Consider the following 23,832-nt stretch of genomic DNA (forward strand, 5'->3'; position numbering starts at 1 on the left):
CCATTTTATGCCTTTAGCCAGCTGTCTCATCCTGAGCGACATACAATGAGCGTGTAAGTGGCATAATATTAAATTCCTAAATTATCAACATTAAAAGTGACCAAGGTCAAAGTCACAGTGCCCAGAAAATAGATGTAACTCATAGTCCTGAGTCTCCACAATGATCATGTATGATTTTATAACCCCCCGCACTCATTTTTCTACATGAGTCAGCATCGCTGCAGCCAGAGTGGTGCTGGAGAGTTCAGGGAGACTTATAAAGAAGATGAGAGCACAGTCAGGTACAAGTAGAGGAGGAGGATAGGAGGGTGATGGATGTGATTTAGGAGGTAGAGAATCAGGTTATAGTGGAATACAGGCACAGTGGCTCCGCTGTCCTGACGGGGGGTGGGAAGGTTCATTCCACAATTGGGGAGTCAGGAGGGAGAAGAGAAGGACAAGTGGAGCGATGGAGGGAAGCTGCAGGGAGTGGAGAGCTATAAGCATCTGATGATAGCAGAGGGGAAGTCAGAGTGCAGCGTTGGAGTTAAAGGGGTGAGAGAGTGCAGGCAGGGGGTTCAGTGACAGGAGAAGAACTTGGTGAGGATTTGGGGAGGTTAACTTCAGAGATTTTCTCTGCCTAATACTGTAAGTTTCCCATAGAATTCAGTAGGAAAATAAGCATAAGAACAGAATTTGGAGCGTGATGATCTAAAGCTGAATTGATTGAATTAAAGCGCCGTACTTATTGACCCATGCAGCCATGTATTGCACATAAGTAATTTAGAGTGTTCAATTCTTATAAAGATATAGTAAAAAAAAAAACTGAATACAGAACCTGACAATAAAATATTTGGTGATGTTCATGGGTTCCAGACAGCTATATATCATTTTTGACTACAAACAAAAAATAAAATAACCAGCTCATTGAATATAATTTGAATCCCTCTGAAAACCTTCAGCGCTCTGAAATGAAGTATTTTTTTGTACCTGTTCTGTCAATATGCCTCCAATTAGAGCAGAAAATCTACCCTTTATGTGTCATTTCACATCCAAAGTAATGGCACATAATACAGTGGCACAAGCACAAAGCTGAAACATCAATCAGTGTGTTGCTGTCCAAAACACTTATTAAGCTCACTGTACCTTGAAAAATGACCTTCACACACACACACACACACACACACACACCCGTCACATCATGCAGTGTTTTTCTAAGAACACAGAGGGAGAGAAGTAGATGTCTCCTGAACCAGGTTTAGACTGGCCCTGTCTGCTCTCTCTCTTTCTCACACACACACTCACACACACACACACACACACAGATGCACGTGCACACCCACCCACTCATGCTGTCAAGTATCCTGATGAATTCACACACTCATACAACCCTGTGCCCATACATGTGCACACGCACACACACACATACACACACACACACACACACAGACACACACACACGCACACGCTTGTGTTTGAACAGACACAGGCAGAGGGGGGAAGGTGACTGGGTATAGCTTTTATTGCTAAGCAGATTTTATGTGGGAGATGTAGGTCTGTCACCGCTTTTGCAGGAGATAACGTGTGTGTGTGTGTGTGTGTGTGTGTGTGTGTGTAACATGGTGAATCCATTAGGTGCACTGTCTAATAATCACCATGTAGGAGGTTCCAGTTCTTCCCTTGTTTTTTCCTTGAGACCATCACACTCCCCATGGGGAGCAAGGATTGAACCAAGAGAGGAATGAAGATTACTATTGATTTTTTTTGTGTGTGTGTGTGTGTGAGAGAGAGAGAGAGAGAGAGCGAGAGAGAGAGAGAGAGAAAGAGAGAGAGGGAGAGATATTGTGTGTGAGTGTATTGTGTATAAAACATTGGACAGAGGTAAAGGATGTGGATTGCATCACCACCAGCATTGGATAAGGATAAATACTGGGAGATAAAACAGTGACATCAGTCTGAGTTTGTCTCTGCCATCTCACAGGAGGGAGACATTCCAGTGACAGCACTTTCATCTAAATATGAAATGACAACCCAGAAGGAAAGTAGAAACTAGCAATTTGTGTGATTACATAATCAATAACACCAAAGCCTCCCTTTTCCATCGAGCTAATGGCGAACTCAGTAATAGTAATGTGGAAAGTATTTGCTACACTGTAATTAATGTTATTAATGAGTGAATCATTCCGCAGTGTACTTTAGTAATTGCCTTTAGTGCTGCTCAGGTCTCCACTGGCCAACCACTACATAATTCAAACACTGCGACCCGCTTCTATTTAGTCTAATGGATGTAATATCAAAGTGAAGAGCACCACAGGCGAAATCGGTGCCGTTAATAATAACTTCTGCAACACGAGAGCCCACTTCCATGTTGAAAACACACAACGGGGATACATAAATGTATTTATTGTATTTCATGACTCCTGTAGGTATTATATAATAAGCTGTCGTTGTGCCACTGTTTATTCAGCGCCAACATTACCATTTGGACTTGTGGCGGAGCGTCAACTATCGCTAGACGCGCGCTGTCCGTGGTGCTGAAACCGCCGCTTAGTCATGTCAGTCGCGTTTTGACACTGTGGTAACGGAGCATCACTGTGGCTGCAGTGATGCTGACCACCGTGAATATGAGTGTGGATGATGAAAGTACAGAGAAGGTCCGAGAGGAAGTCACAGATTGGTGCTTCATGCCGGGGGAAGAAGGCTATAGACTGTGACGGGACGGCCGCTTAAAATCCACGGACCGGCTGGGAAAATGTGGTTGGGGGGGAAAGTGAACCCGTAGCAACAAATACCATCGAGGAGTCCTTGAGCAAGGCAACGCTGTCGGGTGACAACCTCCTATCTCCAAAATGTCAACTCTTAAAAAGAAAAAAAGCCTTGTTTTTAGCTTTCTATACATTTTTGAGTTTATTGGGTTTTGAAGGGGTTTCCTCAACCCATAATGAACCATGCAATTCTTTAAGTGAATTTAAAACATGAAAAGCACCAACATTGTAGTTACAAGGTTTTCGCATGACAACATTTAATTATTCAACGCAGCCTACGTAAATGCTATAAATAGTGTAGGCTATAATGTCATGAGTCGGTTTTATATAGGCCTGGGCTAGGCTAGCTACTTTAGGCTACTATAGCCTATAGGCTATTTATGAGCCCTATACGAACAGGTGGCTTTGGTGCGGGGTGACGACACGTCTAAAAATGACTCTCAAAAAGCTCAGCATCTGCTCTGGTGGAGAAATAACACCGTGGACAAACATCTCCTGCTCTCACAGCGCCCGGGCTGAACAGCTGTCCATTAGCGGCCTTCCGTAGTCTAACCTTTCCCCCAGTTCCTGACCAGACTTCCTGAGCTATAGGGCTTCAAAGCTTTCCAACTGGAGCATCACAGTTCATATCGGACCAAAGTGTGACACCCATTTTGTTGTTAGAAGAGTAGGTAGCCTAGTTGATCCTCTGATCCTCGGCTCTGACTGGCTGAGTCATGTTTGAAGCCGTTATAAAACACCCGATAGCCTAAACACACCTGTGACCGCTAACATTTAATTGAAGTATTAATGCGCCAACCGAAAATCACCACTCATACCGGTGTCGCTTAGCAACTACTTTATTTAGCAACCGTTCAAGAACTACATTGCTTGGCGGAAGAATAATACTATCATTATTTAATTATTATCGATTAAAACATTTTAAAAAATATTGCTTTATATTATCATTACAATGGCAAAGCAATGACACAGCTTGCCGTGTAAACACGTTTACAGGGAGAAGGTGTGCAGTCCTGTTGTCGCCTCTCCTCGGTCCTCGATGGCCTCCCGCCGCCCCGAGCCAATGTGTTCAAACAGCCTGGCAGATAAACCGCTGTGTACGTGGCTACCGAGTCTGCGCACAACCGTGCCAGGGGCATTCAGAGTCTTTACAGTGCAGTTATAAGGGAGAGCAGACGGACTCATTATCACACCTCTCTCTCTCTCTCTCTCTCTCTCACACACACTCTCACACACACACGCGCTTCATAGGTTGTGGTTAGTTGTGGATGTTAACGAGATAAGGCAAGATAAGGCGATGCATAACACAACCTTTCTCATTTCCTGCGCTTATGCATCATATCTTATCCATGCAACCATATACCCAGACCAATAACAAGCTGCACTGATAGTGAATTGCAGAAATTGCTCATGTGACTTCTCTAGCCTTACTGATTAATGCTAAATTATTTCTGTAATGATTATTTAAGTCATGAAACGTTTGATAGGCTATATACACGTGCTCACAGGGGAGATCACTAAAACTACTGTATACACTTGGCCACAGACACAATTTCACACGTTTGTGGTCTCTCTCTCTCTCTTACACATACACACACACACACACACACACACACACTGTCTTAATGTGCCATTAGTCTCTTCAAACAGACCCACCTGCACTCCAGAGGAGGAAGATGGAGCGGAGGAGAGAGGAGGGAGTCAAAAACAAAAACAAGTCAGGTGTAACTCAAGGACCTTTTCAAAGAAACGTGCTGCAGTGAAGACACGTGATGGAGCCTGTTTGCACAAATTTTATTCATGTGATCCTCTTGTAGAAAATGTACATCATAGACAATACAATACAAAATAGAAAATGACCCACAGTACCGACAAGTACAAACTTTTAAAACACAATAGGCCTACGCAATACTGCTTTGGCATTTCAAAAACATTGAATAAAGTGCAAGATTTCCATTCCTTTTTCTCGCTTAAGTACATTCACAGGTTTGTTTTTTCTTTTTCACAAAAGTTCTTGTTCACAGCATTTCAAAAATCTCATCCTAAATTGTGTTGAGACATGGTAAAGTGCAGATATGCGTGAGATATACATTTTTAGCATCGCATCCCCTTGTGTTGGTAAAGCATTCACTGTCAACTGTAAGCAGATTGTCGATGGTCACACAATGGTTTCTCTCTCGCTTTCTCACAGGCACACACACTTTCTCTCTCTCTCTCCCTCACACACACACACACACACACACACACACACACAAAGCCCTAGCACCCTTAGACTTCGCTGGGTGACCTGGAGCGGTACGCCCCGTTGGCCTGAAAGCAGCCGCAGAAAAGCATGTAGAGGGAGCGCTGGATCTCTGCGTTTCTGTAGGCGTAGATAATAGGGTTGATCATGGAGTTGTAGGTCGCCGGCAGCAGGGTGGCGTACGTGTACACCGACGGGTACTCCCTCTCCCCCACCAGGCAGTAGATGGCGAAGGGCAGCCAGCTGGCACCGAACGTCCCCAGGATGATGGCCAGGGTGGAGACCCCCTTCTTGGTGGCCACGTAATGCGACGTGGCGAAAAAGTGCTGCTGGAGCGCGATCTGGTGCGCGTGATGGCACACGATCTTGCAGATCTTGAAGTAGAGGGTGAGCATGAGCACAAAGATGACGAAGAAGGAGGCGGCCAGCAGGGTCACGTTGCTGCGGGTCAGAGGGCGGACGATGCTGCAGGAGGCCGGGTCGTCCAGGCAGTTCCAGCCCAGCACCGGCAGCAGGCCCAGGCACAGAGACGCCCCCCACGTCCCCAGCAGCATCAGGTGGACGTACTGCAGCGTCTTCTCTGAGAAGTACGTCAGGGCGTTGTAGAGGGAGAAGTAGCGGTCCACCGTTATGGCCAAGAGGCTGCTGATGGAGGCGGTGAAGGAGGCCACCAGGAACCCCACGGTGATAAGGCTGATGGTCTCGGAGGAGATCACATACTGGAACACAAAGTTCAGGATTAATCCCATGCCGGCCAGCAGGTCCGCCGTGGCCAGGCTGCCGATCAGCACGAACATGGGCGTCCTCAGGGTGGGCGTGTAGAAGATAATCGCCACCACTATGGCGTTTTCACAGGCGATGACGGTGCCCGACATGCAGAGCATAATGTCCCAGGGGTTGATGGGGAAGTCGAACGGGGCGGTGGAGAGCTCCAGGCTGCCGTTCAGCTCCGGAGACTCGGCCTCCAGCCAGGGGAGAGGCGCTCCGGCCGCCGCGGCCGCAGAGGAGTCGTTCACCACCAGCGACTCGTTCATGTCTCCACGCTGTCTGCCCCTTTGTCCTGTGGAGAGCGAGAGAACAAGAAGTGAGTCATGGTTTGGTCAGGATAATGGGATTCTTCATTGAATCCCTGAAGGCAAATTCTCTTTTGTCTCCCTTCAGGGAGGTCAGAGGTTAGGGTCAGTTACATGGAAGTGGAAGCTTGAACCCAATTTCCCAGGTTCAAAGACAGTCTCCCTATTCACTATGCCTATTCATTCCCTATTCATTATTGGGCTGCCAATTTTGTATTTTTGCCTGGTATTATTATTATATGATTGCATCCTATAATTCCATTTACCCCCTTTCTATCATTCTATCAAGGACCACAAATCTAATAATAAGCTCACCAGCTTATCCTTGACAATTTCTGACAACTATACATGGTTTTCCCATGCTCTGGGAAAATCAAAGCAAATCAAATAAAAATCACGATGCCACACTGCTGCATAACGCAAAAATGTGTATAAATCAAAGATCCCATCAAGTAATTTACCAATACCTGTGATATAAGAGTGTTAGCAGATCATTGGCTCAAACTATAATCGTTTTGTAGAAAATCTGAAGTCAAACTAAAAGCAGTGATGTAAAAGTTTGAAGACGACTCCTGTTTAGAGAGGCAGCAGCGGCAGCAACAGGCACAGGCGCTGTCCGCGGTGCTGAAACTTCAGCAAATCTCTAACCAAGAAAATGAAACCCTGAAGACTGACACAAACCTAACACCATCCGTATTGTCAGTGCCCTTCAATTCATTACAAATTTCTTATAATACGGACTTCTGGTATGTTTGTGAAGTTCCATAGTGAGTTTATAATGATCTTTTTTTTATTATTTTTTTATCCCCGACGCTGTTAGGAAACTTTTCTGTGATTTAATATTTAGCCACATAATACAGTAGCTGCATGATATTTTAAGTCTTGCTGCGATATCTGTATAGTATCATTCTAAACATTTATTATAGGACTAGTATACTATTTTTTTTTTCATAAGGAGTGGAGTTCATTCTTATATCTATCACTCACAGACGCAGACCTATAACATCATCTGTAACACCCCATCAATCACCTCTGTGGAACAAGCAATAGGTAAAGAGTAGGCTACATACCTCCGTGACAAAACGGAGTGCGCTGAGATTTCCGTGAAATTAGAGCCCCCGGTCGTCCAAAAGACGCAACGACCGTCCCCTTTCTCTGTCCTTTGGACCCTCTCAAGTGAAGCCCTTGATTTTGTTCTGTTCCCCACGCATGGGAGAGACACCCAGGGCAGGGCAGGGGTGACGTGAAGCATTGGCCGGTGTTCAGCTCGGTGGAGAAGGTGAGGAGGAAGAGGAGGAGGGCGGAGGGGATGGAGCCGCGCGGTGTAAGGACCGACCGGAGAGACGCGCCGAGAGCTATAAACCCAGGTGACGTCAGGAGGGAGAGAGAGCGAGAGAGAGAGAGAGAGAGAGAGAGAGAGAGAGAGAGAGAGAGAGAGAGAGAGAGAGAGAGAGAGAGAGAGAAGGAGGAGGGGGCGCTACTAGTGTTATGCACTAGTTATTTAGAGTTGTTGAGTTTTTATTTTTCTTATTCCATTTTATTTAGATGCTTGGACAATACTGGTCATCTAGCATCCATGTCAGTAAAGCTGATTGAACTGAAGTGAATTGAACTGACATAAAGAAGGGGGGATACAGAGAGAGAGAGAGAGAGAGAGAGAGAGAGAGAGAGAGAGAGAGAGAGAGAGAGAGAGAGAGAGAGAGATGATCACATGCTGTGGATATGTGTCAACACGTGTCAGATACTGTGTCAGGCTCTTTCTCTCTCACTGTGCACCTTTCCACGAATTTCCAGCAAGAATATGAAGCTCCAGGTTCTCTCGCTCCACCATGCTCTCTCCACCTCAGCAAACCCAACACACCGCTCTCAAAATACGACATGATCAATCTGAATTCAGTCAAAAGCTAATTGGTGTGTAACAAGGGGGAAAAGACTGTGCTGTTGCTATTGCCACAGCCAAAGGGGGGGAAAAGTAAAGTCCCAGGTATTATATCTTTAATATTTTGCTGAATGAAGAGTATAAAGAGTATTTATACACAAAGTGAGGGTCACTTATCAAGCCAGTCATGTCATCCACTGCTGATGTGATGGAGGTTCCTCTCTGACCACAGCTGCAGAAAAAGTCTGCAAAACCTGCAGGGTAATGCTATTTTCTTTGCAGACAATATTTATTCATTTAATCTTTCAATGATGTTTTCTGTAAATCAATTCTTCATTTAAAGGCCTCATGTATCCCAGAGTTTCCCCTGCCGTTGAACAGGTGGGGTGGGTCACCTTGCCTTAAAGAGCTGCTAACCCTAATAGAAATGAATTTGTCTGGGTTTCAATGGAGTGTTTTAGTGTCCCATGGTCTGAATGGTGTTTCAGAGGCTTTTCCAACCTGACATGAGCAAAATTAGGGGAAACACTGAGTACCAGTCTTTTTTTTTTTTTGGAGAGGTTTGGGATGAAAATGGTTAATTAGACTTGTTAAATATTCAGCACAAAATATCAGCAGCTTCAATTAAAAAAAAAAACGGTTCCATATCAGCCTTCGAAAACCCATATCAGTTGAAGCCTAGTCTTGACAAACCAAATCAGTGAATCAGTACTAAAGGCTGCTATCAGTGTGTTTGTGAGTTTTAGTGTGTGCATTAAAGACTTAAAGAGACAGTGAGTGAAAGTGAGAGAAAGAGTGAGAGAAAGAGAGAGGGAGAGATAGATAAACAGGGGAAGATGAAAAGAGATAATATGGCCCGTGGTAAAACAGAGGAGAGGTGTCATGTAGGCGTAGCAGATGGTCTGAAAAAATAAGGCACTGCTGGAGAAAGTTAGTGTAACAGCAGAAAACTGATCTAACCCGAGTGTACGGTAGATTTACCCCCTCAGTGCAGCATGGTGTGTGTGTGTGTGTGTGTGTGTGTGTTAGGAGTCTGCTTCCAGTTCTGTTTGGTCCGATCTGTCTCTAAGTACTGTGTGTTCTGCATACCAGCAACAATTTACAGTATCTCAGAAGACACACACCGCAGCTCAATGGATGTTGGGCTGCCACACACGATTCAATAAGTCAGGTAAATGTTGTTCCCCTGGGAACAAACACCATGTAGTCCTCAATAGGTACTGACTGTACTGGTCCTTTGCTGTAGCCATCGCTCCCATCCCCCTCCTGGCTTCTTCTTCCTCTCTCTTCGAAACACGTGCACCACTCTTACTTCCTTTTCCTGATACATTTCTCTTTATATTTGCCACCAGGGTGAGATGGGAAAATGTGCTTCAGTGTTGAAACCATAGGTATACAGTGAGCTCTTTAAACAATTCGACAGAGCCACAGTCAATTTTTGGCTCTGTGCTATTACTTTTGATACAAAATGACACAATAACTATAGTGATAAAGTGCAGATTATTACCTTTATTTAACCACTTGCACCCTAAATTTCCCCTTATATTTCACCTTAAATAGCTTCAAAGTTAAAGTAACATTTTTCCCATACCGTACGACAATGTCACATACATATTCTCATACATATCTGCTTGTTCCAACACCTGATTGAAGCTATAACACGCTTATACTGAGTGAAATATTCAACCCTAACCCTAACCCTAACCCTCAAGACCACATTTTTTACCTCAAATGGAAAAAATCCCAATGTCTTGTACACCATTTTATACACATTTCTGTGTAATTCAGCATGACATATTTGGTATCTTTGGAAACCTTGGGATCTTGAGAATTTAAAATAAAACAACACGAAACATGCTGAAATTATGTTTTACAGTATTTTTCATTAATCCTTAAACTCACCAGTATTTTGAGAATGAATGAATTCTTAAAGTTACCAAAGCCTTTTGTTTTAACTTCTGTGAATCTTACCCTTGAAGAATGTATACATTTACTTAGATTTATGTGATGTAAAAATCCTGCACTGAGGCTTTAACCAAATTGCAATATAACAATATTGCAATGGAGGAAATGCTTTTTAAGTTGTTTCAGATTAGCTGCTTAGTGAAACCAGTACCAGCCAGGTGACCAGTATGACTATGGGACATATTGACATTAGAGGGACTTGAAGCATCGCGAGTGAGGCGTGCATTGAGCAATGAAATGAGACCTGTAAAAAAAAAGAGAGAGAGAAAGAGAGTATCACAGCAGCATAGTAATATCCCTACCAGTGTTGGTTTCCAGGCAACAACTGTTTGCCCATCTTTTGCCAGAAGATTGGGGGGGGGGGGGGCCTAGTGACACATGTCAAACACTAAACACATGCTCAACCAAACACAGGGCGAAATACAACTCCATTGATTGATTGTTTTCTGTGAAAAACGGAAGCACTGCACCGCTGGCTCCCCGACACAAACACTTGAAGTCGCTACAAAATTTGACCTGAGATGATGTTTTTATTTTTTGCGCAGGTCTGCCAACAACACTGCGCAAAAATAGCAGTTGCTACACGCACTCACTCATCCATACCCATGTCCTGAGAGGTTCCTCAGTAATGAGACACCTAGCATTAGGAACACGAAAACATAGGAAAAACAGGAGCTTGCATAAAGACCTCTCTCCCTTTAAAAACATCCCTTCTGGAAGCTGACCCTCTAACTTCTTGTGTCTACAGTCACGCTCCCCACAAACATCGACGCCCGCACACACGTGCTCATGCACAAACAGCCATCATGACTCACCGCTCCATCTACAGCATGAATGCCCCTCCGCAACTATTTACCCAGGAACAAATGACTGAATCTCCAATTAGCCTGAGAAAGAGTCATTAACAAGGCAACAGAGACACAAGAAAATTCTAAACCATGGAGGAGGAGGGGGGTAAAAGAACGTTAAATGGGGGTTGATTTAAGAAGAGTGATGGTTTGACGGGTGGAGAGGGGAAAGGGAGAGGGATTACCATGAGTTATGGGACACTGGAGGGGTAGGGGACAACCAGAAGTAGCAGGGGAGCTCATGGACAAGGTAGAAGGAGGAGTAGGTGGAAAATAGAGGTGAAATGGGCCCGTAACGGCTGAGAAGAGGCACTGGAGAGGCATTTACGGTGGGGATGTAACACCTCACAATCACGCCTGATCTTGACCTAGTTTTTTTTACAAGAGAGATGCACTCACTCAAGGCCAACGCAGGTTCCCACCTACACACACTGTTGCACTTCTAATGCCTGTCACACACCTGTTAGTAAAAAACAAAATGAATGAATCATGCCCAGACAGGAACCGTCACATAACCTGACACAAGTCTCTGACCTAGTTGCCTGACTGTAGTTGTCATCCTGACCCGAATTTGCGAAAATTACAGGAAATGCATTGCTGAATGCCAACTTCAAATGAGTTCAAAACTATATTGTGTTGAGAAATTAACTTGATTCAATATCCAGTGCTTTATTGCCATGCCAACTCTGTTGTTAGGAATTTGCCTGGTTGTAAAAAGCTGACAAACCTCAAGAAATGTCCTAACATGGAAAAAAAATGTCAGTACTGCCAAATATCCCATCCAAACTGGCCTGTCATAGTCAAAATTCTGTGGATGTCACACTGATATGACAAAAAAACGCTTTCTCAAAGATTGGTAGAAGCTGAAAAATCACACAAGCAATTTTTCTTTATCCATTGTTTTTCTCTTTCAACAATAATATACTTCCCAGGATGGAAGTCCCTGTTGCCGGGTGAAAACCTTGTATCTCCAAAGAAGAAAATAGAAGAAAGAAGAACAAAGAAGGGCGGTGTAGTCAGATGCTTCTTTTTTTTTTCTAGCAAAGAAAACAAAACTAGATGGCACTCAGTAGAGCACATACCTCTGCCAACACTATGCAATTGTCAATATATGTCAGTTCCACATGTCGGATTTTCATCATAATTTCTTCCATCCCACATTGCCGTCTGACATCAGGAGATGCACACATTTTCATGACTGGACCCGAAATGGGACATGAGATCTGCCTGTTCAAATTCTAGCCACTTTTACGCATTTTAGCCGATTATCACAGCATGACATGGACAATCAGCTCTATATCTGTTCAGTGGGCATTAGGGCTGCCCTTCTACCACTGGACCAAGTTTTCGAAAAATTGGCACTTTGCCTCTTCTTATGTCTGCTGATTGGCCACAAAGTTTCATGGTGTTTTGCATGAAAGTTAATGAGTCCCCCTTTGGCCAATCGGTGTGAAAAGTTAATCAGTTCTTCCTTGCCCCAAGACCAAACTTTTCACAAAGTTTCATGCAAATCTGTCATAAGTTATGTTTGGAGTGATCCTGCTAACAGACAGACAAACAGAACAGGGCAAAACCTAAAAATGTACAAGTTAAGGAAGCATCACAAGCCTACAGAGGTATCCCGTTCCTCTCTCCTGCATTTATTCAGACATAAGGAAGAAATGGCAGAGAAAAAAAACAAAAAAACATCCCAACATCATCATTTTTCCATTCTACTGGTCTTACCCAGCTGTAAAGGATGCAGGGAGCCTCCCCTCTTTCTCTCCTCTCTTCACTCAGTTGTGAAGGTGTCAGTACTGGATATTATTCAGGGTATCTTTCTGCAGTCTATTCTTACCTCTCCCAGCACTCAACCTAGTGTTGCGGGCCTCGAGAATACGAGAGACGGACCAACCCCCCCCCCCCCCCCCCCCCCCGATAATTTTGTCATTTATCCATTTATCCTCCTGACTTAATAAGGACTTAATAACGGCTGAAACCTTTTTTTCCTTCAACTGTTCTCTCACTCTCTATCACATGCTGCAAGCCCCCTCCCCATCCCCACCCCGTCGTCGTATGCCTCTCCCTTTCTTCTCACTCACAACCCCCCCCCCCACCCCCCCTTTCCCCGTGCCCAGGCTCACGAGGCACGGATGGAGAGACCGGTGGTCAGTGTGTGTGTGTGAACGTGCAAATGAGAGCGAGAGGGAGAGAATGCTGCCTGAATGTGAAATTATGAGTGATTATGTGGGCAAGAAGGTGTATTCTATTGTATGTGCATATGTGCATGTGCGAGTTCTAATCACATTACACATTTTCTGACACCTGTGGCTGAGAGAGAGAGAGAGAGAGGGCAGGAGGGAAAGAGAGTGTGATAGACAGAACAAAAGATAATAGGATGCATAATAGGTGGAGTGAAAAGGAATGAGAGAAAGAGGTGCTGACGGTGGAGGAGAGCGCAACAGATAAAGAACAATTAGGGAGACCGCAGAGTTATTTGGCCGGCTGACATCCTTTCTCCACATAAAAGGAACAATACTCTGAGTTGTACAGGCAATTTTGCATGTACAAAAAAAATGGATGGATAGAGCTTAGAAATGAAAGAGGAAAGAGGAAAAATGACAGTGCGGACAATGGCTTTTCCGCATCTGCAATCCAATCTATCTATGACGCAAAGTGACCTCACATCAGCTAATAAATAAATGTTTAATTTAGAACTACTGCACATAATAATCAGCTGACATCTCAGTAAGGCATTCATATGAAACAAAATCAAACATCATGCAATTTTGTAAAGTAAACTGAGACCGGGATTTGATGAAACCCACAATGCCAAGGTATCAGTGGTGTGTTTTGTCTGCAGAGGTACTGGGTCAGAATAGATACACACAGGCCATACAGCAACCAGAAGGGTACCATTCATTTGCTAGTGATGTTATCAATTTGAATGCCTGTTAGCATTGGATAGTTATCAACTCCAAATTCTGGCAGCTGTGATTTCTTTGAGAAGCTTAACTGAACACCATTCACACTGCGTCAAAGGAATTACCCTACTACAAGAGTCCGGTTTCTTGTGGCTGTGAACTTCAACATTCATCATTCCTAAAACCAATGTATCATATTATTTCTTTTTTAATGAGTGTGAGATGTTGTGAAAAATAGTAAAATTCAGGTTCAATCAAATCCCGTGGTGAACTAAATGCAAAATATGATCACAAAAAAATGAGTCATTGATCAAAAAAATTTGATTGACTTAATTGCATTTTATAATACTGTTGGCGAACAAAAATCATCTGCAAAAGTAACTTTTTCAGGAAAAAAGAAAAGGATGCTTATTTTCCTCACTGTCACCCTTGTGTTTTTGGAATTCTACATTAAAATGGCATTTTAACAGGTGTCACGTGACTCATTCAACACATAAATAACAATGTAAACTCTGAGTTGCATGGCGTTTCTGTCACAGCGACACGTAACAATTCTGTGCCAGCATAATGCAGAATTAAAGCTGACTCCTTCCTGAAATTTTCCAAGTAAGTAAGTATGTAAAAAATCATATTCATGTTATGAATTTGCTCTGTCAAGCCCAAAGCACATCTGCCACATGAGGTGGAATTTAAGGATCAAGTCACAAACTTTGGAACTGACATCACATTCACGGAGCGTAGATTGTATCAGCCAAAACAAGTACGCAATTTACATTTAGTTAAATAAGCTTCTTCTAAAACATTTTGCAATTAAAATTGAACCAGTGGGGGAAAAAATTACATAAAGAATAAATAAAAAGCAACACATAGCATGCCTTTTACGGCATATGTCCGCATGAATAAAAAGGTGTCTCAACTGAACTGAACACCCAATGAGTACTCTTCCGAATAAAAAAACAAAAAACTAAATCAACCCTCAAGACATAATTTGCTACAACAGTACATATGGGTTGTTCATGCACCAATATCATCAAATTGTATTCTCTAACTAGATAAAACAAAACAAAAAACAAAACAAAAAAAACTTGTTGGGTATTGGAACCAAAACGATTTTCCTGATCCAGGAAACTTCTCTTGCTCTGTCGTAGAGCTAAAAACGCAAATCTTAAAGTCAGCAAACTTTCCGAGTCTTGGTGCTGGAACGTTGCTGTTGATGCCAAGACTTCCAAAATGCAGGAGCGTCTTTCTGGCCTCCGTAAGCACAGTCCAGACTGCGGTTGTCCATTCCGGTAAAGGGTCTGGATATATACGGTATGTTGGTAAAGGGAGATCCGGTTGAGGCTTCGGTGTCTCACATGTATCTGTTCTTGATGTACTCCCTGTACATCAGCATGTCCTCCCTGCACAGCGCCCTCACCTGGCCCTGGCCGGTCGTCACATGGCTCTCAAACACGTCGCGGCTGTCTCTGTCCACCTGCGGGGGACAAACGCCGTAGATGCTGTCCTCCTGGAAGCGGGACACGGGCTCTCTGAGAGGGAGGGGGAAAGAGAGAGAGAGGAGAGAAAGGCGTTCAAATCATGGATGCACGACAAAAAAAAAGAAAAACTAATTTTAGACAAATCAAACGGGAGAAGAGCCCTGTTGTTAGGCCTCTTGCTGCTATCAATGAGTCCTAATGGGGTTTGTCAGAATAATTCCAAAAAGCCATTGTAGGCTCCAAAGGGGAGTTGAGAATAAATGGAAAAGTTGCAAAGTACATAAATTAAAATCAGATTTAATGACTGAGTGAGTTCCGCCATTACGCACACTTTCACTAATCAGGAAATCACAGAACTATTTTTCTCTGCCGCAGCACCAACTGCTGTGGGGTGAAAGTCCCTTACTGGTGGCGTAATCTAGTTTTGCGGACTGTCAGGTCAGATTATAAACAATTGCACATGGAGCCGGTTAGAGTTTGGTGGGAGGCTATCCACCGAGTGAAAATGGTGCGGTGCTGCTGCTTTCCAGGCTGTGAATATGAATATGTCGGTTGGTCACCATATCGTTGGCTATCTTGGAGATTTGTTGACAGACCCCGCTTGGAGGCTAGGGGGAGCTCGCTGCTTCAACTGACAGCTGACTCGGGAGCCAATATTGTCTGCAGGTCCAACTACTACAGATATGAGACAAATTATGTATAGGATTATATATAGGTCCAAAATTGCTGAACTTATCCTTTAAAATGAACAAAGCCAGCGGTGATGGGTTATAGTGTGTCCGGGGAAAACAGGTGGTAAACTTCCTCCGACTATCCTCGGCTAAAAAAAACTCTTTTCACTTTCAACCTTTTCCAGACAACGTACAAAAAAATTTGTACTGAGGACAAGAAAACAACAAAACTGTTATAATCCACCCATCTACATCCACTGGAAATTGGGTGGAAAGATATTGAATAGAGGTTTTAAAAAAAAAAAAAAAAGCGTCATTAAGAGGGATGTTTATGGAAACAACACGAGGGTTGCAAAGACGGGCAGAATTACTCATATTTTCGTGGAAGCTAGACTCTAAGCATGTCTCATCATCCTCAGGGTGGATTATCAACTGCGTGCCTGTCGGGTCATCCAGTCAGTCAGCTAGCCGTCTAGTCAACAGCAGCTGAGGCCCCAGTGAGGAGCTGCCCAGACACATGGCTGCCTCACACATGAGCCCGGCTGTTAGCAGGCTGTCTCCGAGCCAGAATGGAGGCTCTGTTGGGTCAGGTAAGGCTCCGATTTTATTTGCATTAACAGACACCAATTAGCACAAGTACACACCTTAGTCACGTTTCTTGAACTGCGGTCAAGTTGTGGGACCAAGATGGCGGGTGGCAGGAGTGAACACTTTTAGGAGTTTAGGGTAGTTTATGTTACACGTGTTGCAAGACATGCATGGACGTCAGAACAACGGAACACGTCTGCATCTGTGGGAAAGCACTGAAGGCTGCATACTAGACAGTGAAAAAGCTAAACTCGTCCAGTGGCTCTAACCCATACACACTCTCTCACTTTGATGAAATCTATTTTTTAGCAATAAATACTCTGATTCTCAAAGTTCTATCTGGATAATAGAAATAAGTACTTCAATCATTATTCAATCACTATTATCGGGAGTTGTCATCAATTATGGAATCATGTAAACGGCTTAATCGAACTATTGCCTTGTTGGCAATCGTTGGCAACTATTGACAGTATTGGCAATCGTTCCTTTATTGTGTGCATGTAAAAGTAGCCAATGTCCTTTCCTTGCTTTCTTCTAACTTGGAGTTTGCAAACTTCCCAGTTCTGAGTTGCCTTAAATGCAACACAAAGCTTGAAAGATGGTTGCTGTAGGGTTTAATGTGTATGACTTTGCACAATATGAGTGAAAGGCAGGAAGGAAGCATGCATAACTATATTCACAAACAAGCACTATACACAGCTAAAAAAAGTGCATTATCACAGTAATTGTGAGTAGTCAGAGCCAAAATGGTGGATTCTGATACTATTCTGACTTCCATCTGACTTTAAGAATTAGGGAATGTAACATGTATACTAATAAAACCGGAAATGTAGATCAGATTTGAGAATAGTGCGTCAGTTGTTTTTGTTTTTTTTAACAGAATTCCAATCTGTCATTTCTTGACGAAAAGGGGCGCCTTGCTCCAGCCGATGAAAAAGTAGTAGTATAAGAATTCATCAAAAATCATCATCAGACTTCAGCCATCAGCCACAGAAATACTTGACAGCTGCAATGTGTGTTGAGTCAGAGACTAGCACAAATGTTGTCACACAAGACAGTCAGTGCAGTTCATCCAGAGAGGAATGGAATTGATCTTTGTTGTCAGAAAGTCACCCATAACCATCCAGAACCAAACAGAGAGCATGTTTGAATCATAGCTCCTGCTCCTAAATGATATAACTGTCACAGTTGCTACCTTGACAAATTGAATCTCTCCATCTGCCTGTTGTGATTAAAATTGCCTTCCGCCTCCTGGACAACATTTTATAACCTACTTTCTTTTCAGCAATCCACAAGAGTGTCTTAAGTGTCATCTCTTATTTTTAGCATCTCTCTCCGCCTTTTCCTTCTACCTATCCCTATGCAGATAACTATGAATTACACGTACAGTAGATCTGGGGTAAGATGTTTGCCTCTGAAGAAAGAAGAGTTGCATTATTTCTACGTTCTTAAGAGAAAGATAAATAAAGCCCAGGGATGTAGAGTAGCTAGGAGTGGGAGTGGAGTTTGTATGAGGAATGAAAAATACAATGTTTAAGCAGTGAAGTTTTATGTGGTTCCTGGTTAACTGCAGCATGGAGAACAAGGGGAGTGATAGACAAACTACAGCTTGGCACGCTGACGCAACATGATATCTATAAGCACATATAAAAAAAGTGGCACATTGACTGTGCAGCCAAGGGGAGGGACTTTGGAAAAGCCAAAAAAAAAAAACTGCTCACTGCTATAATTGGTAGTCTCATAACAAATACACACATGCATAGACATACAAACAAGTTTTTTTGTCAAGGCTTGACCTTTCCAGCACTGCCTGAGGCGGAGGAAACAAACTACCACAACTCACTGCCGCTTCTCCACATAAACCTGCCATATCAATCACATCCATTTTCCTTTTTTTTAACCCCCCCAACCAATTGGCTATTTCCAGTCAGCTTAGCCTCTGCCTGATGGGTCACAAAAGGAAACAGACACCAATTAGTACACGTACACACCGTAGTCACGTTTCTAGAACTGCGGTCAAGCTGTGGACCAAGATGGCGGTTGGCAGGAGTGAACACTTTTAGGAGTTTAGGGTAGTTTATGTTACGCGTGTTGCAAGACATGGAGATCATGCATGGATGTGTCAGAACAACAGAACACGTCTGTGTCTGTCAGAAAGCACTGAAGGCTGCATACTAGACAGTTAAAAAGCAAAACTCGTCCAGTGGCTCTAACCCATACACACTCTCTCACTTTGACCTCTCTTCGATTAAATCTATTTTTTAGCAATAAATACTCTGATTCTCAAAGTTCTATCTGGATAATAGAAATAAATACTTCAATCATTATTATCGGGAGTTGTCATCAATTATGGAATCATGTAAACGGCTTAATCGAACTATTGCCTTGTTGGCAATCGTTGGCAACTATTGACAGTATTGGCAATCATTCCATTATTGTGTGCATGTAAAAGTAGCCAATGTCCTTTCCTTGCTTTCTTCTAACTTGGAGTTTGGAAACTTCCCAGTTCTGAGTTGCCTTAAATGCAACACAAAGCTTGAAAGATGGTTGCTGTAGGGCTTAATGTGTATGACTGCACAATATGATTGAAAGGCAGGAAGGAAGCATGCATAACTATATTCACAAACAAGCACTATACACAGCTAAAAAAAGTGCATTATCACAGTAATTGTGAGTAGTCAGAGCCAAAATGGTGGATTCTGATACTATTCTGACTTCCATCTGACTTTATGAATTAGGGAATGTAATGTGTATACTAATAAAACCGTTTGAAACAACATGACAGCTACAGTGTATAATGGAGTACTAAAGGAGCCTATTGGTGAGTGACAGTAACTCATCTGTTGCATTGTCTGCATTGCTCATAGCTGAGGCACTAGGTGTAGCTACACTTCCTCAGCCTCTCTCACCCTCCCTCTTGGTTGTGTTTGAGTGGAGCCTCTTCACTCAGCGGAGATCTGAGCGGCGCTGGCAGCTACCGTAATCATCACAGACTGCTGACAGATCAAGTGATGTGCGCTGTGGGGTCGGGCAGGCGAGAACCCCCCCCCCCGATATATATACTGTATATATATACGCACACTGTGTATGTATATAGACACATACATTTGATCTTCTAGTAGACAGATTAGAGAAAGCATAGATGGAATTTTGAGTTGTTTATAAAAGCTTATTGCTTAAGAATTTCCCCCAAAAATCGTCATCACACATGCCACAGAAATACTTGACAGCTGCAGTGTGTGTTGAGTCAGAGACTAGCACAAATGTTGTCACACTAGACAGTCAGTGCAGTTCATCCAGAGAGGTATGGAATTGATTTTTGTTGTCAAAAAGTCACCCATAACCATCCAGAACCAAACAGAGAGCATGTTTGAATCATAGCTCCTGCTCCTAAATGACATAATTACAGCACACTGTGGCTTCATCACTTAACAGCTCTTTAAGTGTGTTAATAAACTGAACACGGAGGCAAGATTTAACCCAAATACATGGAAAAAAGGAAAAGTGATGGTTGAGCGAGCCTAAAATTTATGTGTCCTCTTTTTTTCTTTCTTCTTTGGCAATTTACGGGAACAGAATGTTTAATGAGCGCTCGAGGAAGTTTGTACGGGAAATTATTACTCTGTTAAATCCCTTAACTGTCACAGTTGCTACCTTGACAAATTGAATCTCTCCGTCTGCCTGTTGTGATTAAAATTGCCTTCTGCCTCCTGGACAACATTTTATAACCTACTTTCTTTTCAGTAATCCACAAGAGTGTTTTAGGTGTCATCTCTTATTTTTAGCATCTCTCTCCACCTTTTCCTTCTACCTATCCCTATGCAGATAACTATGAATTACACGTACAGTAGATCTGGGGTAAGATGTTTGCCTCTGAAGAAAGAAGAGTTGCATTATTTCTACGTTCTTAAGAGAAAGATAAATAAAGCCCAGGGATGTAGAGTAGCTAGGAGTGGGAGTGGAGTTTGTATGAGGAACTAAAGATACAATGTTTAAGTAGTGAAGTTTTATGTGGTTCCTGGTTAACTGCAGCATGGAGAACAAGGGGAGTGATAGACAAACTACAGCTTGGCACGCTGACGCAACATGATATCTATAAGCACATATAAAAAAAGTGGCACATTGACTGTGCAGCCAAGGGGAGGGACTTTGGAAAAGGCAAAAAAAAAACCCTGCTCACTGTTATTGGTAGTCTCATAACAAATACACACGTGCATAGACATACAAACACGTTTTTTTTGTCAAGGCTTGACCTTTCCAGCACTGCCTGAGGCGGAGGAAACAAACTACCACAACTCACTGCCGCTTCTCCACATAAACCTCAATCACAATCAATATCAATCACATTCCCCCCCCCCCCCAAACCAATTGGCTATTTCCAGTCAGCTTAGCCTTTGCCTGATGTCGCAAAAGGAAACTGCACAAAGGGAGGTGAGAGAGGAAAGGGGCTCGTAGGGGCAAAAAACATGTTTTGGGATGCTGTAACGGCGGCTCAGAATAGCCCTCTTATGCAACAACAGACACACCTGCCGGACCCCGTGGACCTGCCATGAGGAGGACAGAGACGGATGGATGGAGTAATGAATGGGCGGATAGGAGAAAGACGAAGACAGAAGGGAGACGAGGAGAGACGCGAGCTGAATTGAGGTGCGAGGACGGATGAAAAGATGTTTTGATTCCCTGCTCTCTGCGCGAGCTCCTTAAGTCCCCCTCCACAAACACGTGTGCACACACAAGAATGCACACACACACAATTACCCAAAAGAGCAGACATCTGAACGGCTGCCTGCCACCTTTGTGCAACATGTGTAATGGCTTTGACCTGGCTTTGATCTTAAGATGGTAATTTCGTCCGTGAATTGCAACCGGCAGACAAGTTTATACGAGATCAAACTGGAATCGCGAAAAAACGTACATCACGTGCGCCCTCGAAAAAAAAAGACTCTGGACACAACTTCGACGAGAGAGCGGGAACAAGACAAACGTTCACGTGACAGGTCTGTGGTCATTCTTCCTAATAAACACATTGGCTCCAACCCTCTCTCAAGTCACCGATTTCCATCCCATCGCCGGCCCACCTGTCGGACCTGGGCTGCATCAATATGGAGAGAACAGCCGAGACGTGAAACAGCTGAGTCATGAGAGAGGCTGAAGTGGAAAAGGTGTGTTTCCAGGGAGCTGGCCCGACTGCTTATGTATAAGGTTCTAAAGCTGTACTCTTACACAGTGACAGCACGGCGGTACATGTAATGGTCAGGGTTAGGGTTAGTCATCTAATGGTCGAATCGTGTTTGCAAATACTTTTTTATGGATGGATGGTGCAAATGGATGGGGTTTTCTCAGATAGGACAATGTCAGGAATGAATTTTAGATGATTACAGGGGCGCGTTTGAAAGTCAATATTGTATGCTGTCAATATTTTCTGAACCGTCCTGATGTGGTAAACCCCTAATTTTTTTTTCTCGTAAATTTGAGTTTAAAAATGAGTTTACCCCCCTTCCCCACAGCTGCGGTAAAAAAAAAAAAAAAAGCACCTACAATGGCCCCAATATGGCGCCGTAAAGACTTGAGTTGATAATGGCTTATAAGCACGTCACCTTTCAGGTTTTAATGTAACCATATGGGGGGTTTCAGTGTCATGACATCAGTCTGCCACTAGGTTTGCTGAGCCTTTGTCATTTAGCAACTCTGCCTCCTCTTTCACTCTCATGGCCATTCTTCAGCTCTCTCCTCCCTCCTTTCTCTCCCTCTCTCTTTCTCTGCCTGATTAACTCCCCCTTCCATTGACTTTAACCACTTCCTGCCTTTAGCCTCCTTTAAATTTGACTCGACCCTCCACCTCCCCCTCTTCCTGACACCGCCCCCCCTCCCCCCCTCTGTGTGAACAGCGACCTTTGGCTCCATCTGGTCCTGAGCAGAGCCGCCACTTGACTGCTTTGCTGGAACCACCACAACAACACATGTTACTCCCAGACAATAGCTGGCAACAACAACCCTTCTAACACATGCTCCACTTAAAAACCTGCTTTAAGAGTGAAGCTTGTACAAACAGAAATCTTTTTCTTTCTTGCTCTTCCTCTGTGTCTCTCTCTCTCTCTCTCTCTCCTGCACATGCACACAGCGGAGCTAAGTACACCATGGGAGGAAGAAAAACATTTTCACCCTCCCATTTCCCTCTCCTCAAGGCATTTATTTGGCCAATTTCAGCAGATGCTCCATCCAGTTACGACGTCCATTGCCAACCAAAATTCTACCTGGATGTATTTTTAGAGCGAAACAATAAAAGAACTTCAACCCCTTCTCTCCCTCTGTTCTCCTTCAAAAGCCTCGCTAAAGCATCTCTCATCTTGAGTGGAGTTCAAGGGGTTATGTGGCTTGAGTAGGGTTTATATTTTTAGGAGGACCGCTGCACTCACACTGACTGACGCATTACTCTTGTGCAGAATATCTTTTCTGAAGGAATGGAATCACACTCTGATTTTCTGTCTAAAATGAAACTACATTTGATACTGAAACATACCGAGATGTATGGGTATATACAGTATATAATGAAATATTCTGTCAACCCTTCTCACCTCCATCACATACATGCACACACACACAGAAACACACAGTACTGTACGCACACACACTCATATCCAGCATAAAGACATTTCTCCTTCACTACAAGTAGCAACTTAAAACTCTTGAACTTCTTGCACTCTTCTTCCATTACTCCCATTACTGTTCTGCTGTATTTCTCATCCTCTAAACAGTCACAGCTGTAGTCTGGGTAGACTGGTGGTCAAGTGCACTGTCCTACCGTGCACTTCAGCATGCACAGTTTACATGTGACAGTTAGTATGCTTTGGGTTTGGGAATACACCAGAGTCTGCCTGCACCGTCTCTGCATGAGATGTGTGCGTGCGTCTGACACTGGGAGTTGTAAATACCTCGTTCTCTAGGCGACCTGTACGTTGATGCCACGACTGTGTAAAAATTTGCATCCCGTTGTGTGTGTGTGGGTGTGTCTGAGGGAGCACATGTAAGTGTACGATAAAAGAGAGAACCACGGGAGGGATTCAGAGAGCGAGAGCAGTGGGGAGGAGGATTGATATAAAGCGAACAGGCGCAGCCATCGCCTCTTGCTGCTACCCCTCTCTTTTGTCCTCTCCCTCTATCCCCTCTGATATGACTAAAGAGAAACACTGGAGCCCGTTTGATTCAAGTCCCAGTGGTGCTGCAGCACTGACTACTAAGTAAAATAGACGTGTGTGTGTGTGTGTGAGTGTGAGAGAGAGCGAGGGAGGGACACAGAGAGAGCGAGAGAGAGAAAGAATTCAAAAGAATACATATTGGGAGGAATCACCAGGAGGCATTTTGTCATAGAGATGATGTGTGTGTGTGTGTGTGTGTGAGTTGAGAGATCGCTTATATGAGTCTGTATGGCTGCACATTGCCA

The 23,832-nt window shown here is 43.6% G+C and overlaps 4 protein-coding genes across 4 annotated transcripts in view; 1 reads left to right on the plus strand and 3 right to left on the minus strand.

Annotated features, from left to right (window-relative positions):
* The window catches only part of LOC139926156 (testis development-related protein), a 404,183-nt gene that overhangs the window by 169,048 nt on the left and 211,303 nt on the right, over positions 1-23,832 (minus strand). The gene's annotated exons all lie outside the window — the stretch shown is intronic.
* Positions 1-23,832, plus strand: part of ccdc167 (coiled-coil domain containing 167) — a 209,928-nt gene that overhangs the window by 5,019 nt on the left and 181,077 nt on the right. The window lies entirely within an intron of this gene.
* Positions 5,013-6,020, minus strand: gpr6 (G protein-coupled receptor 6). Its single transcript, XM_071917768.2, has one exon. The coding sequence runs from the start codon at positions 6,018-6,020 to the stop codon at positions 5,013-5,015; it is 1,008 nt and encodes a 335-aa protein (XP_071773869.1).
* Positions 13,441-23,832, minus strand: part of fig4a (FIG4 phosphoinositide 5-phosphatase a) — a 59,115-nt gene continuing 48,723 nt past the window's right edge. The window contains exon 23 of the mRNA XM_078289828.1: positions 13,441-15,183. Coding sequence (XP_078145954.1) covers positions 15,006-15,183 — 178 coding nt within the window. The 3' untranslated portion in view covers positions 13,441-15,005. The remainder of the gene's footprint in view (positions 15,184-23,832) is intronic.

This window comes from Centroberyx gerrardi, chromosome 18 (genome assembly GCF_048128805.1).
Source record: "Centroberyx gerrardi isolate f3 chromosome 18, fCenGer3.hap1.cur.20231027, whole genome shotgun sequence".
NCBI lineage: Eukaryota > Metazoa > Chordata > Actinopteri > Beryciformes > Berycidae > Centroberyx > Centroberyx gerrardi.

Bases quoted from the DNA above. Each gene is read 5' to 3' on its own strand.
- gpr6 (XM_071917768.2), bottom strand. From the start codon at position 6,020: ATGAACGAGTCGCTGGTGGTGAACGACTCCTCTGCGGCCGCGGCGGCC.